At 63.1% G+C, this 12,927-nt stretch overlaps 1 protein-coding gene across 1 annotated transcript in view; it reads left to right on the top strand.

Annotated features, from left to right (window-relative positions):
* TNRC18 (trinucleotide repeat containing 18) overlaps nucleotides 1-12,927 on the top strand; it is an 88,151-nt gene that overhangs the window by 73,829 nt on the left and 1,395 nt on the right. The window contains 10 exon segments of the mRNA XM_047837565.1: nucleotides 402-557; nucleotides 1,104-1,245; nucleotides 3,059-3,176; nucleotides 3,627-3,702; nucleotides 3,793-3,901; nucleotides 6,267-6,383; nucleotides 7,088-7,252; nucleotides 7,729-9,056; nucleotides 12,343-12,579; nucleotides 12,709-12,783. Coding sequence (XP_047693521.1) covers nucleotides 402-557; nucleotides 1,104-1,245; nucleotides 3,059-3,176; nucleotides 3,627-3,702; nucleotides 3,793-3,901; nucleotides 6,267-6,383; nucleotides 7,088-7,252; nucleotides 7,729-9,056; nucleotides 12,343-12,579; nucleotides 12,709-12,783 — 2,523 coding nt within the window.

Raw genomic sequence — 12,927 nt, 5'->3', positions numbered from 1 at the left:
ACACACTTGGGAGGGAAAGTTGCAAAGCAGGACATTTGGCAAATTCCCATTTGTGTTAAAAAAAATGCCGTTTGTGCACAAATGTATCTTCATAGCCTGTGTATTTACTCCGTTGTATGTGCTTTTGGAAAGCTCTGGAAGGGTACACCACACAGCCACTAGTGACTCTAGTTAGCGCTGTGCACTTGACAGGATTCATTGGAGAGGAAGTTGCACCTATATGCCCTTTGGTGATTTTTTTTTTTTTTTTTTTACAATAAGCAATATATAGTAATAATGAAGCAGTTAAGATGAAGAAAAGATGAAAAACGTATTTGGGGGAGGGGAGGGAAGGGGTTTCGTTCCTTTCCCGGGATGGCGAGGACGGCCTGTGATGGCACCTCTGTTGCTTCCTCCCCCAGAAGAAGAAGGGGAAGGAGGCCAGCTCAGGAGGGGCGGCGCTGCCCCCGCCCCGTGTTCCCGCCCTGCCCCCAGAGGCCCGGGCGCCCCACACCAGCTCTCCGGCCACTGCCAAGAGGAGCAAGGCCAAGGCCAAAGGGAAGGAGGTGAAAAAGGAGGTGAGGCTCGCGGTGCCCCAGGAGCCAGGTTCCCATAGGTCCCTCCCAGATGGGGCATGCTGGGCGTGCCCACCCCCCACACCACCTTGTCCCCAGCAGGCTGTTGTTTTGTTTTTTTTTTTTTTAATGTTTATTTTTGAGAGAGAGAAACAGAGCATGAGAGGGGGAGGGGCAGAGAGAGGGGAGACCATCCGAAGCAGGCTCCAGGCTCTGAGCTGTGAGCACAGAGCCCCATGCGGGATTAGAAACCACAAGCCATGATTATGACCTGAGGCGAAGTTGGACATGTAAGTGACTGAGACCCTAGGCTCCGCCCCCCCCCCCCCCCCCCTATTTGTGTCCGGAAGTGCTGCCTCAGCCCACGCAGGCCCAGGCCACTCGGGTTGCTTGCCGATCTCACGGACACCACCCCCTCGGCCCCGCACCACTCACGTGGCAGATGCCCCTGCAGCCTGACCGAGACTCCGGGGTTTCCAGGGAGGGTCCTAAGCAGTGGGACTTGCACGGCGTGCCCCGAGCCGTGGGTCTGCTGTGCTCTGTCCCCAGAACCGGGGGAAGGGGGGAGCCGTGAGCAAGCTGATGGAGAGCATGGCTGCAGAGGAGGACTTTGAGCCCAATCAGGACTCGAGCTTCTCTGAGGATGAGCACCTGCCACGTGGTGGGGCTGCGGAGCGGCCACTGACTCCAGGTAAGTGCCCTCGATGCCCTGTTGGCTCAGGCCCAGAGCGTGTGGCGGGGGGTGGGGGGGGGGGGTGGGGGGGGGTGGCTGGAGGTCCCCCTGGGGAAGCAGTGGGCGGGGGCTGAGCTACCCCAGGGAGTGGGCATGTGTAGGGGCCCTGAGGTTGGGTGGGGGCATGGTATCTGTGGTAAACCCAGAGAGGCCGGCTTGGCTCTGGTTTAGTAAGCTGGGTGGGGGAGGAGGGAGAGGCAGACGGCCCCATCTCTGGGCTGTGGTCACAGTTTGCCCTAATGAAAATAAGAAGCTGTCCACGACTGGAAGTAGATGAGGACAGTCGGACTGGCTTTGGAAAGTGCTTTCTGACTGCTTTGTATAGAATGACTTGGGGGTGGCCCTGAGGGGGAAAGGAGTCCAGGTAGGGAGGCCCTTGTGGGGATCCGGTGAGCGATGGTGGCAGGGGCAGCACGGAGGGATATGGGGTGGGTTTGAGCACGTCGCGAGGGAGAGAGGGGCTGTGTGAGCAGACCAGAACGAGTGAGTATGGGTGGTGGTGGGGTGGGCGTGTAGGGGGAGCAGGGAGAGATCACATGCCACACTTTGCTGGCTGGAGTCTGAGGTGCCTGGAGAACATCCGGGTAAATGACATACACTTGGCACCTGGACCCAGGGGTGTGGAGCTCTGAGGAGAGACTGAGGATGTGAATTGGGTAGGGCGGGTGTGGAACAAGAGGATGTGCAGGGCTGGGGAACTTAATCACCTGATTGGGAGTGTATCAGTCAGCTGTTGCCATGTAACAAAGAGTTACCCAGTGGTAGCTGGTAGTAGGTATCCATTATGGGTCTCAGTGGTCTGTAAGGCAGCCGGGCTGACCTCGCCTGGGCTTGTTGCCACAACAGCAGGACAGCTGGAGGTCCACAGACACAGGGTCAGCTCCACTCCGGGGCCGTTCACCCCCTGGGCCTGTGGGTGAGCCAGGGCGTGCTCTTCCTGGGGCCGTACTGCCAGAGGCTCACGAGGGAAAGTGGGAGCTGACCAGACCTCTGGAGGCCTAGATTCAGAATCAGTATTTGATCACTCCCACCCTTGTGCCATTGGCCGGAGGAAGTCTCACGGCTACACTCAGCGACAAGGGGTGGGTGTCCACTCTGCCCATGGTGAGGCTGTGGCAGGGGTGTGCGTGCAGGCAGGAATGAAGAAACAAGCGGGCCAGCCAGCGAGCCGTGTGGGTCATGACAAGGTGGGGCCAGATTCAAGGTCTCACAAGGCAGGAGGAGGGAGCCCTGGAATCCAGAGCAGTGTGGTCAGTGTGGAAAAGGAAAATGGGGAACATCTGGTGTGGGGGTTCCGGAGGGGCTGGCCTCTAAGCCGGGGGGGGAGAGGCAGCTTTCAGCTGAGGACAGGTGAGGAACGCGGAGAGCCTGGCCTGGAAGTTTGGCCAAGGTGGGGATTGGTTTCCACCGCGACACACAGCATTCCAGGAAGAGAAAACACCAGTGGAAAGTCCTGGAGGTCTGGTGGGAGAGGCAGCGGTGGACGGGCTGAGGACCTGGGGCCTCACGCCCAGGCCCCAAGGGTGGTGGTCTCTGGGTGGAGGAAGGGTGGCTTGTGTAGGTGATCACACTTGATTCACACCTGCCTGGGATCTCTGCAGGGGCCTGGGCCAGGAGGGGAGGGGCTGCGCACGGGCCCCCCCACATGTCCCTGCAGGGGGGCATCCCTGCCACCCGGCAGGCCTGGGGGAAGGGAGGCACTGGGCGCGGAAGGAGGGTCTCTCGGCTGCCCCCTGGCTCCAGCCCTGCCTCCCTGCGTGTCCCCCTGCAGCCCCGCGCTCCTGCGTCATCGACAAGGACGAGCTGAAAGACGGCTTACGTGTGCTTATCCCCATGGATGATAAGCTGCTGTATGCCGGGCACGTGCAGACGGTGCACTCGCCAGACATGTGAGTGGGGGCCTGGGCGGGGGGTGGCACCGGCCTCAGGGCCTGCGGACCCTCCCCCAGTCCAGGGTCCAGGGGGCCTTGCTGGGCCTCTACGGGCGGGTTGCTTTGCTTCTCTGAGCTGCGACTGCTTCTCCCTAGAACCAGGTGAACGGTGCCCGGGAGGGCGGTGCCCGCTGAGGGAGGCCCCAGTGGGTGTGGCCAGCCGGTCTGTGCTGGCCTCTCTCAGATCTGAACCCCCTAGCTGTACAGATGAGGAAACCGAGGCCCAGAGGGGAGAGCCTCGCGCCAGGTTCAGACCGCACGCCAGCAGCTCCCCAGGCTCTGACGTGCCATCCGAGCGGTCTGGGAGGCAGAGCTGGCGCCGCTGGGGCCGGTGGTTGAGGTGCAGGGTTCCTCCGGGAGGGGCCGCCGTCTCCGTCACCTCACACCGCGCCTGCCGTGGCCTTGCAGATACCGTGTGGTGGTGGAGGGCGAGCGTGGGAACCGGCCCCACATCTACTGTCTGGAGCAGCTGCTGCAGGAGGCGGTGAGGGGGGCAGGGGAGGCGGGGCCGCCGGGCGGTTGGGGGCCGGGCTGTTCCCGGTCACCCCTGGCACTCAATCCTTCGCCCTCGCAGATCAACGACGTGAGGCCGGCCTCCACGCGCTTCTTGCCACAAGGGACCAGGATCGCAGCCTACTGGAGCCAGCAGTACCGCTGCCTCTACCCGGGCACCGTGGTCCGAGGTGAGGCATCCTCGGCACCCCCCCCCCATCCTCCCCCTCATTCCCCCATTTCCTCGCGTGGCTTCCGGCAGGGCCGGCCCGGCCCGGCCCTCGGTCCGCTCTCGGCTGCGCCGGCTTCACACCCAGCTCCTCGGGGACGGTGTCGCACCAGATTAACAGGTCCTGCCGTCGGGGGAATTGCTCTCATTTCCCATATGGGGACACGTAGGACGGGGCCCCCGAAACTGGCTTGGGTCACGTGGATTTCGTCGGCTGCTGTGAGTCTCGTCCTTGAGCCTGGGTCACGGGCTCGTTCCCGACACCAGCAAGTGAGGTTGGCTTTCTGATTCCACTTGTGACCCGGGAGAGGAGACGGTGGCCACCCCGGGAAAACCGGGGTGTTGTTAGCCAAGTAAGAGATGGGAGGCAAGGCTGACATAAATAACAGGTGCCCCAGAAGCTGCAGGTGTTGGACAGAAACCACAGATCCTCACACGGTGCAAAACTGACGTTTCCAGGAGCTGAGCTCTGGATGTTCGTTCTTCAGACCGACAGCCAGATGGCAGATACAGTGTACCCGCTGCGGCCTGACATCCACACCCACCCAGGAGGTGGAACACGGATGCCGGGCAGGAAGTCTCCCCCGCCCCCCTGCCCCAGAGAGACCATGGCAGGGTCACCCTTGGTCCGTCCCCTGGGGATCACTCAGAATTCCATTTCTCCAGCTCCTGTGTTTCATCCCCGTCTTTCTCTTCCTTGTTCCGTTCCCTCGTTTCCATGGAGAATCTTTCTGTAGCTTTCTGAGAGAGGATCCTCGGAGGTAAATCCCTCTAGTACACGCATGCTTGAGATGGCTTTATTTTGGCATGTTCTCAAAAGATAGTTGAGCTGGGGATAAAGTCAAGGTTGGAAATAATTTTCAAAGTCACTGTGCCTTCCGTTTTTATCTGGCTGTTGACGTCTAAATTTGATGTCATTGTTAAAACTACATCTTTGTAGGAGCCCTGCTTTCTCTCTGGAAACTTTGAGGGTGTTCTCGTTATTCCTAGATCTGGAATTTCATGTGGGTTTGTGTGTGTCTGTACATGTGTGAATATGTGCGCGTCTGTCTTTGTGTATATCTGTTTTTGTGCATGTCTCTATGCACGGCTGTGTGTGTGTCTGTGTGTGTGTGTGTGTGTGTGTGTGTGTGTCTGTGTATGTGTCTCTGAGTGTCTCTGTGTGTGTGTTGCTGGGTGTTTGGGGCCTGAGGGCTTTGTGAAGCAAATTTCCTTTGTTCTGGAAACTCCGTGTGTGGCTCTCCAGGAGCCACTCCCTGTCCCCTGCAGCCCTCCCTGGGACCGCGTGCTGGCCTGCAGTGCCTGTTATCTTTATTCCTATCATCTGTTTCTTCACCTTTTTGTTCAACCTCTGGGGAGGTTTCCTCAACTAACCCCGACCTTCTGGCCCTTCCATCTACTGAAGTTTTGAAATTCCTGCTGTCGTGTAAGAAATTCCTAGAGTTTTTTCTTATTCTCTGCATGTTTCTTTTTCCCCCAACTTTTTGTGTCCTGTCTTCTTGTTTTTATCTGATTTTGTTTCTTACCACATTTGCTGGTATCCGTGTTCTCTTTTCATAAACTTTGCGGAGAAAGGACTGTTTCCACGTTTGGGTTTCTGCAGCTCCCTTTTCTCCTGACTTGCCCTTGCCGTCTCTTCGGGGGTTCTGTGCTCTTCAGCCCCCTGACCTCTCTGGTCCGTGTCTGTCTCGTTGAGAGGCTGGCCTCTCGGGTCAGGTGGTCTGTACTAAGCAGATGGGAAGGCCTGTGCATCGACAGGCACGTTTTGTGGCGACCCCTGGTCCCCATTACCCGTGGCTTCCTGCCACCGGCCGGCAGACAGTCCTTGGGGTTTGGGGAACCCACCTACCTCTCCTGTGCCCCAGGCGTAAACCCTCAGCCTGTCCGGTGTTGGGGTCCCCTGACCCCCGGCTACAGAGGCGCTTGGGCCTGAGCCTGGCAGGGCTCCCTTGTGAAGCAGGCCCCCTCCCAGGCCCCCAGCAGCAGGGGATAGCCCTCCACTGTGCAGGTGGTGGTCTGGGAAATGCCCCGCTCCCGCAGTCGGCCACTGACCCACCAGGTCCGGCCTGCAGGCTTCCCGCCCCTGCTCTTGCTTCCCTGTGCTCTCGGGAGGGTCTTGGGAGCGAGTCAGGACACACGCTCGGTGGAATGGCAGGTGCCAGTGCTCCTGCTGGACCACAAGACTCTAAGACTCACATTCTGTACCACTGGATACGTGGTACAGGCCCAGAGCTGCTCACCGGCTGGTTTCTGCTCCCCTTTTGCCCTTGTGGGCACCGGAGAGCGGGGGTCCGCTGGCGTCCTTGACCCTGCCCCTCTGCCAACAGGCTTGCTAGGCCTCGAGGACGACGGGGACCTGATCACAGTGGAGTTCGATGACGGGGACACGGGGAGGATCCCCCTCTCCCACATCCGCCTTCTGCCTCCCGACTATAAGATCCAGTGTGAGTGGCGGTCCTGTTGCCCTGGCAGGGGTGACCCCCACGTCCCCACCGGCTCCCCTGTGGGCCCAGCCCTGGGCTCTGGCCACCGTTCCGACCGTTTGCACCCGTGGAATGGAAATGGCAGGAGCCACGGGTGGGGCTCCCACGGTCGGCTTGGGGGAGGGGCTCCCGGGCTCCCCAGGTCTGCGTCCCCGAGCAGTCCAGGCCGTCGAGGCTGGTCGGGCACTGTTCCCGATGGTTCCAGGCTTCACATGTCCACGAGAGCACGGAGTTCCTGGCTTCGTCCTGCGCATCCAGAGATCCCATTCCCCGTGACTGACCGATACGAAGCTCAGCGTCAAGGAGGGAAATGACTCTTCCTGGGGTCCTACATCTAGTTAGAGGCAGAGCCGGGACTTGGACCTCCGGGGGGTCTGTGGTTTTGAGCATCCTCCAAGTGGGTTATAGAACCCACGAGAGTGGAACTTTGCTCACTCCCACCCAGTCCATTCATTCGGGGACCCCTGTGGAGCTTTTTGTGCCTGCAGACCCCTGAGCTGCGTCCCTGCAGAGGGAGTCCCCCTCTCCAGCTGCACGGCCCCTCCGGGCAGGCCGAGCGGATTCAGCCGCAGGGCCTTCCGGTCCCTGTCCCCCGCGATGGATGATGCTCTGGTGGCTGGGAGAGCAGAGACCCAGGCCTGAGCCACCGTGTCCCTCTCCCGCAGGTGCGGAGCCGTCCCCAGCCCTCCTGGTGCCAAGTGCCAAGCGCCGCAGCCGGAAGACCAGCAAAGACACCGGGGACAGCAAAGACGGGGGCACGCCAGGGTCCGAGGAGCCGGGCACCAAGGCACGAGGGCGTGGGCGGAAACCCAGCACCAAAGCCAAGAGTGGTACGTTAACCCCAGCTCTGCCTCGGCCGAGGCACAGGGGCAGGTGCAGGCATGTGGGAGACTTGCTGCGGACGTGGGATACCGTGGGGTCTGCGCGCAGAGACTGCGCCCCCCCTCTGTGGGAACTCAGCTGCAGGGCCGCTCGGACCCTTTGATAGAGTGAGACACTGAGGCTCAGGGAGTCAGCGTTCATCTGCCTCGGGCAGAGCTGACTTCTGGGCAGCCGAGTTGTTCACGCCAGAATCCAGAGACAGGTGCTAAGAGCCGAGGCTGCCAAGGACCGCTTGGGGGTCACCACACGTGGGATGAGAGCGATGTGAGAGTCGCTCATCCTGGGCCCAGAGCAGGCAGCGTCCAGGCCCAGCACCCGGTCACCGCAGAGGAAGCAGCAGGGCCAGCGCAGAAACCGGGCTTTTGGGCTCGGGAAGCCCCTCGCTGCCCTGACCTCACGTAAGCTTGTTCCTTTTCTCTTCTAGACAGAGCCGCCGTCCTGGAAGAGGGGGGCCCGACAGAGGAGGTCCCCAGTACCCCGTTGGCCCTGGAGCCCATCAGCACCCCAGGCTCCAAGAAGAGCCCCCCAGAACCCGCGGACAAGCGAGCCAAAGCCCCCAAGGCTCGCCCGGCAGCCCCGCAGGCCAGCCCCGCCCCGTCCACCTTCACCAGCTGCCCGGCTCCTGAGCCCTTTGGGGAGCTGCCGGCCCCCGCTGCGGTCCTGGCCCCCACCCCCCTCGTCGCCATGCCCATCGCCATGCCCGCCACCCGCCCCAAGCCCAAGAAGGCCCGGGCCGCGGAAGAGGCGGCCGCCAAGGGCGCCCGGAGGCCCGGGGAGGAGGCCGAGCCGCTCGTCAAGCTGGACCACGAGGGTGTGACGTCGCCCAAAAGCAAGAAGGCCAAAGAGGCCCTGCTTCTGCGGGATGACCCCGGAGCCGGGGGCTGGCAGGAGCCCAAGGGCCTCCTGGGCCTGGGCGGCTACCCGCCGGCCACAGGCAGTGGCGAGCCCAAGGCCGCCCGGCCCAAGTCCGGGGACGGCGACCTGACCCAGGAGCCCGGGGCCGGGCTCGAGTTCGAGGACTCGGGTGAGCCCAAGAGCCCGGACAAGGGCCAGGCGGAGCAGGACGGGGCCGAGGAGTCGGAGAGCGGCGGTAGCAGCAGCGACAGTGGCAGCAGCAGCAGCAGCTCAGAGACCGAGGGGGAGGAGGAGGGCCAAGGCGGCGGCGGCGGCCGGAACTGTAGCGCCTCCAGCTCCAGGGCGTCCTCCTCCTCGTCCTCGTCCTCGTCCTCCTCGTCCTCGTCCTCTTCCTCCTCGTCCTCCTCCTCCTCCTCGTCGTCCTCGTCCTCATCCTCGTCCTCGTCCTCATCCTCCTCCTCGTCCTCCTCCTCCTCCTCGTCTTCCTCGTCCTCCTCGTCCTCCTCCTCCTCCTCCTCCTCCTCCACCACGGACGATTCTTCCTGCAGCTCAGACGACGAGGCGGCGCCTCCCGCCGCGGCCGGCCCCTCGGCGCCGCCGGCCCTGCCCGGCAAGGCGCCCAAGCAGGCGGGCAAGGCTCGCTCCTCTGCCCCCTCTCCGGGCAAGAAGGCCCCGGCGCCCCCGCCCCAGGCGCCCCCGCCACAGCCCGCGCAGCCTCTGCAGCCCAAGGCTCAGGCCGCGGCCAAGAGCCGGCCCAAGAAGAGGGAGGGCGTCCACCTCCCCACCACCAAGGAGCTGGCCAAGCGGCAGCGCCTGCCGTCCGTGGAGAACCGGCCCAAGATCGCCGCCTTCCTGCCCGCGCGGCAGCTCTGGAAGTGGTTCGGCAAGCCCACCCAGGTAGCGGAGGGTCCGGACGTGGTGTTCTCCGGCGGGCCGGCCCCCCCCCCCCCGTGTGCCCCCCCTTCGGGCCCCCCACGGGGCGGGTTGGGGTGAGGCCGGGGACCCCGTCTCATACCCGGGTCCCCCGAGTCTCGGGGCGCCCGAGCGCGTCCCCTCTGCCGGCTCCTCCGCGGAGTAGCGCCGCCCTCGGTCTCGGGCCCAGCGAGAGAACACGCGGGGACGGATGCCGTCCCCTCCAGCAGGTCGCCCCGCAGGGGGTCTCAGAACCCCGTGGCCCCACAGCCTGTCTCGGTGGGGGCGTCGTGTGTAGCGGCACGAGGGCTCCGGGCCTCGGGCTGACCGTGTGGCAACCCCGGCAAGAGGCACTTGCTCCTCTCTGATGGCAGCGGAGGGCTGGGGTGGTCTCCCTGCCTGGCTGGCTCGGGTGTCCCCTCACCCACAAGCTAGCCAAAGGGAGAAGGTTCTGGTTGGGTCCCGTGGCCACCTCTGTAGACAGGACGGTTCTCCAGAAGGAGCCCTGCCAGCTCACCCGTGTGCACCCGCGGCCGCGCACCACACACGTACCTGTGCGCCCACACAGGCACCGTGAGGCTCCCGCCTGCAGGTGGGGAACAGCCCCGTGGTCACTGGTCCACCCCGTGCCCCTCGTCCACGGGTACGGCTCACAGGTTCCCCTGCGGTGCCTGTCTCCCTGGCCCAGGCCCCCTGAGGCCACATCTGAGGTGGGCTTGGCGTGATGCCCCCCGGGTCTGTTTCCCCTCCAGAGCCGCTTCCCGCCAGGGCAGGTGTGGGGAATTGGGGGTCGACAGTGATGAGCTTTGGGGGGGGGGGGGCGTCTGACCGTGCACCTCTCGGGACCTCGGGAAGCTGCTGGTGTATTCGTGTTGTGTTAGCTCCCTGGGTTCAACGAGGCCAGAAAAATTGGGGGGAGCTCTGAGGACCCCAGCTTGGGGGTTTCCATCTTCGTGTTTTTTGGGGCCCCTTGTGCCAGTGACACCAGGGGCAGTTAGAGTCCCCCAGAGGGCTCCTCAGAATGGGGGTACAGAGCAGGGTATCTGGAAGCAGTCGGCACCCACTCTCCTGAGGGCGTCCCTGCTTTTGAGGCACTAACTTGAACCTGGGGCAGACAGCCTGCGTCTCTGACGCTGTGGGGCACAGGTCGTCTGACGTTAAGCCCACCTGGATTGCTGGCCCCGGATGAGAGCTCCTCTCTCACCAGGGCCACCGCCGGGGACGGCAGAGTTGAACATGTAGAACCTTCCCTGACTCTCCTGACCAGGCCCCCTGGAGCTCTGATCCCAGCAGGTGCTTTATTGGGACGTATTGAGGAGTGACAGCTTCTGAGCTGAAGGCGGCACATCCCTGCCGTCTCGCCTTCACCGTGACCGACTCGTTGCATATTTTAGCATCTGCCACTTGCAGATTTACTAGTAATGCCGAGGTTCTTACTGCTGCAGCGGACGGAGCACAGGGCAGAGCTTAGTGGCCACTTTAACAGAAAATTCCAGGCTTCGGGTACAGCTGGAGCCCAGGGGTCTGAAGGGCCGTCTTCAGGCCTCCCTGTGGGTCCACAGTCCAGGCTTCCGTTTCCCCTTCCTGCCTTTGCGCCGGTCTCCTGCTCAGACAGCCCTTCCCTCCTGGCAGCAAGCAGCCTCAGTGGCTCCCGGCTCGGAAGTGGCACTAGAGAGGAAGTGTCTTTTTGCAGGGGGCTCAAGCGAAAGCTGATAGAACGCTCTTGGCTCGTGTGCCGAGCCCGCTTCTGAGCCAGTCATAACACCAGCGGGAGGGCAGGACGTTCAGGGTGTCCACACCGAGTCCTGTGCTCACTGCAAGGGCGGGATCAGCCCCCCCGGGGACCGCATGGAGTGAGGCGGCTCTGTGAGAAGGGAGTAGCCGGCGGGTGCCGGGCATGTCACGGCGGCCAAAGAGGAGTTGGTGTAGAAATCTTAGCCGTCCTCCTCACCTTGAATTTATTTTCAGCCTTGAGCTGAAAAGTGAAAAGCATTTGAGCAGTTCACAGGACGCAGCAGAAATCAGTGACAAGGACCTCTGAAAATCCATCACCCTCAGGGATCCAATGAATTAAAAGTAGAAAAAGCGCTTGTTGGAGAAAGTTCGAAATTGGCACGTAGTTTTCTCCTGTTGGGGCAAATTGGCTTTGAGTCATCTGGCAGCCGATGCGAAAATGGCAAAGTGATTTTAGATCTTGGTTTGAAGAGAGGATACGGCGGGTCACCAGAGGGCAGAGCTTTGCAGAGGCCTGGATCCTGGAGGTTTGGCCCTAGGGACAGTGACAGGCCCCAGAGCTGCCTGGGGCTCTGATGGGTTTGGGGTCCTGATGACAGGCCGTCTCTTCCCTCCTCGGAACGCGCGTGTCTGTCCCCATGCTGGCCCAGGCCGGGGCACTGAGCAGGCTTCGGGAAATGTTTGTCGAGTGACTAAGAAAAGCCCGGCACGCGACGGGCCTGGCAGATGCGAGTCTGGTGCTGGCTCCTGCGGGCCCCGGACGGACTTCAGGGGCTTCCCCTGGGGTCTGGCACCGTCCCCGTGACGGCCCTCAGCCCACGTCCCCTACTCCGTCGCCCCTGGTTCGGGCCACTTAGGTGGCCGACTCCCAGCCCCACGCTGCCTGCGGGGACGTAGAACGAGGCTGTGCAGCAAGTGCCCTGTGGCCCCGGGGCCCGAATGGCGTGTGCCGGCTGTGGGGGGTGGAGCCACGCCCTCTGTCCAGAGGCCAAGTGCGAGCCCCTGGGCTTCCCTGTCCTGTCCCCCACCGGCACGGTCTAGAAACCGCCAGTCCACAGGGGGCTGCCGGGCCCAGGGCACGGCCACCGCGAGCCCTGTGGACCGCAGGTGCGGGTCTGCCAGGCGTGTGCCCGCACTACTCCAGGACGGGGAGGTGCAGGTCCCGAAGTTTTTTTGTTCTTTTTTAATGCTTTTCTTTTTGAGGGAGGGGGCGGGCAGAGAGACAGTCACAGAATCCGAAGCAGGCTCCAGGTTCTGAGCTCTCAGCACAGAGCCCGACGCGGGGCTCGAACCCATTAATGGGGGGGGGGATCGTGACTTGAGCTTGACCGACTGAGCCACCCAGACGGTCCTGGAGGTCCCTCTTAGCTGAGGTCCTTGGTGTCGGTAAAGCCCCTCTTGGACACCCAGCATGGGCAGGGGAAGGGGTCCCCCCCAGTTAGAGCAAGCAAGGGGCCTCCTCCCTCCCACCCCGCCCTCTGCAGAGCCCCAGGGTTTGGGGACCGGCCCGGGCCTCCCTGACACGCGTGTCCCACAGCGCCGCGGCATGAAGGGCAAGGCCCGCAAGCTGTTCTACAAGGCCATCGTGCGCGGCAAGGAAATGATCCGCATCGGGGACTGCGCTGTGTTCCTGTCGGCCGGCCGCCCCAACCTGCCCTACATCGGTCGCATCCAGAGCATGTGGGAGTCCTGGGGCAGCAACATGGTGGTCCGCGTCAAGTGGTTCTACCACCCCGAGGAGACCAGCCCGGGCAAGCGCCTCCATGAGGGCCAGGTGAGGCCGGGGCCGTGCGCGTCACGCCGGGGAGCAGTGGCCCCGCCGGCCCCGAGGCTGAGGCCGGGGTGCTCGGCTCTGGGGCCTGGGGCCGGGCTCACCGCCGCCCCGTGTTTGTCACACACACAGCACTGGGACCAGAAGTCCGGCCGCGGCCTCCCCGCGGCGCTGCGGGCCTCCAGCCAGAGGAAGGACTTCATGGAGGTAGGGGGTGTGGGCTGGAGGGCGGGCCGCCTCAAACCCTCTGCACGCAGCCCGGTGGGGGCTGGGCCTCCGACCCCCCACCCCATGTTTGCCGCGCTTGGTCTCCCCCGTCGCTTCTGGGCCCTAATCCTTCAGGGCTCCCTC

The sequence above is a fragment of the Prionailurus viverrinus genome, chromosome E3 (genome assembly GCF_022837055.1).
Source record: "Prionailurus viverrinus isolate Anna chromosome E3, UM_Priviv_1.0, whole genome shotgun sequence".
Lineage (NCBI taxonomy): Eukaryota > Metazoa > Chordata > Mammalia > Carnivora > Felidae > Prionailurus > Prionailurus viverrinus.
The sequence above is the reverse complement of the archived record's forward strand: the minus strand, read 5'-3'. Positions and strand labels throughout refer to the sequence as shown.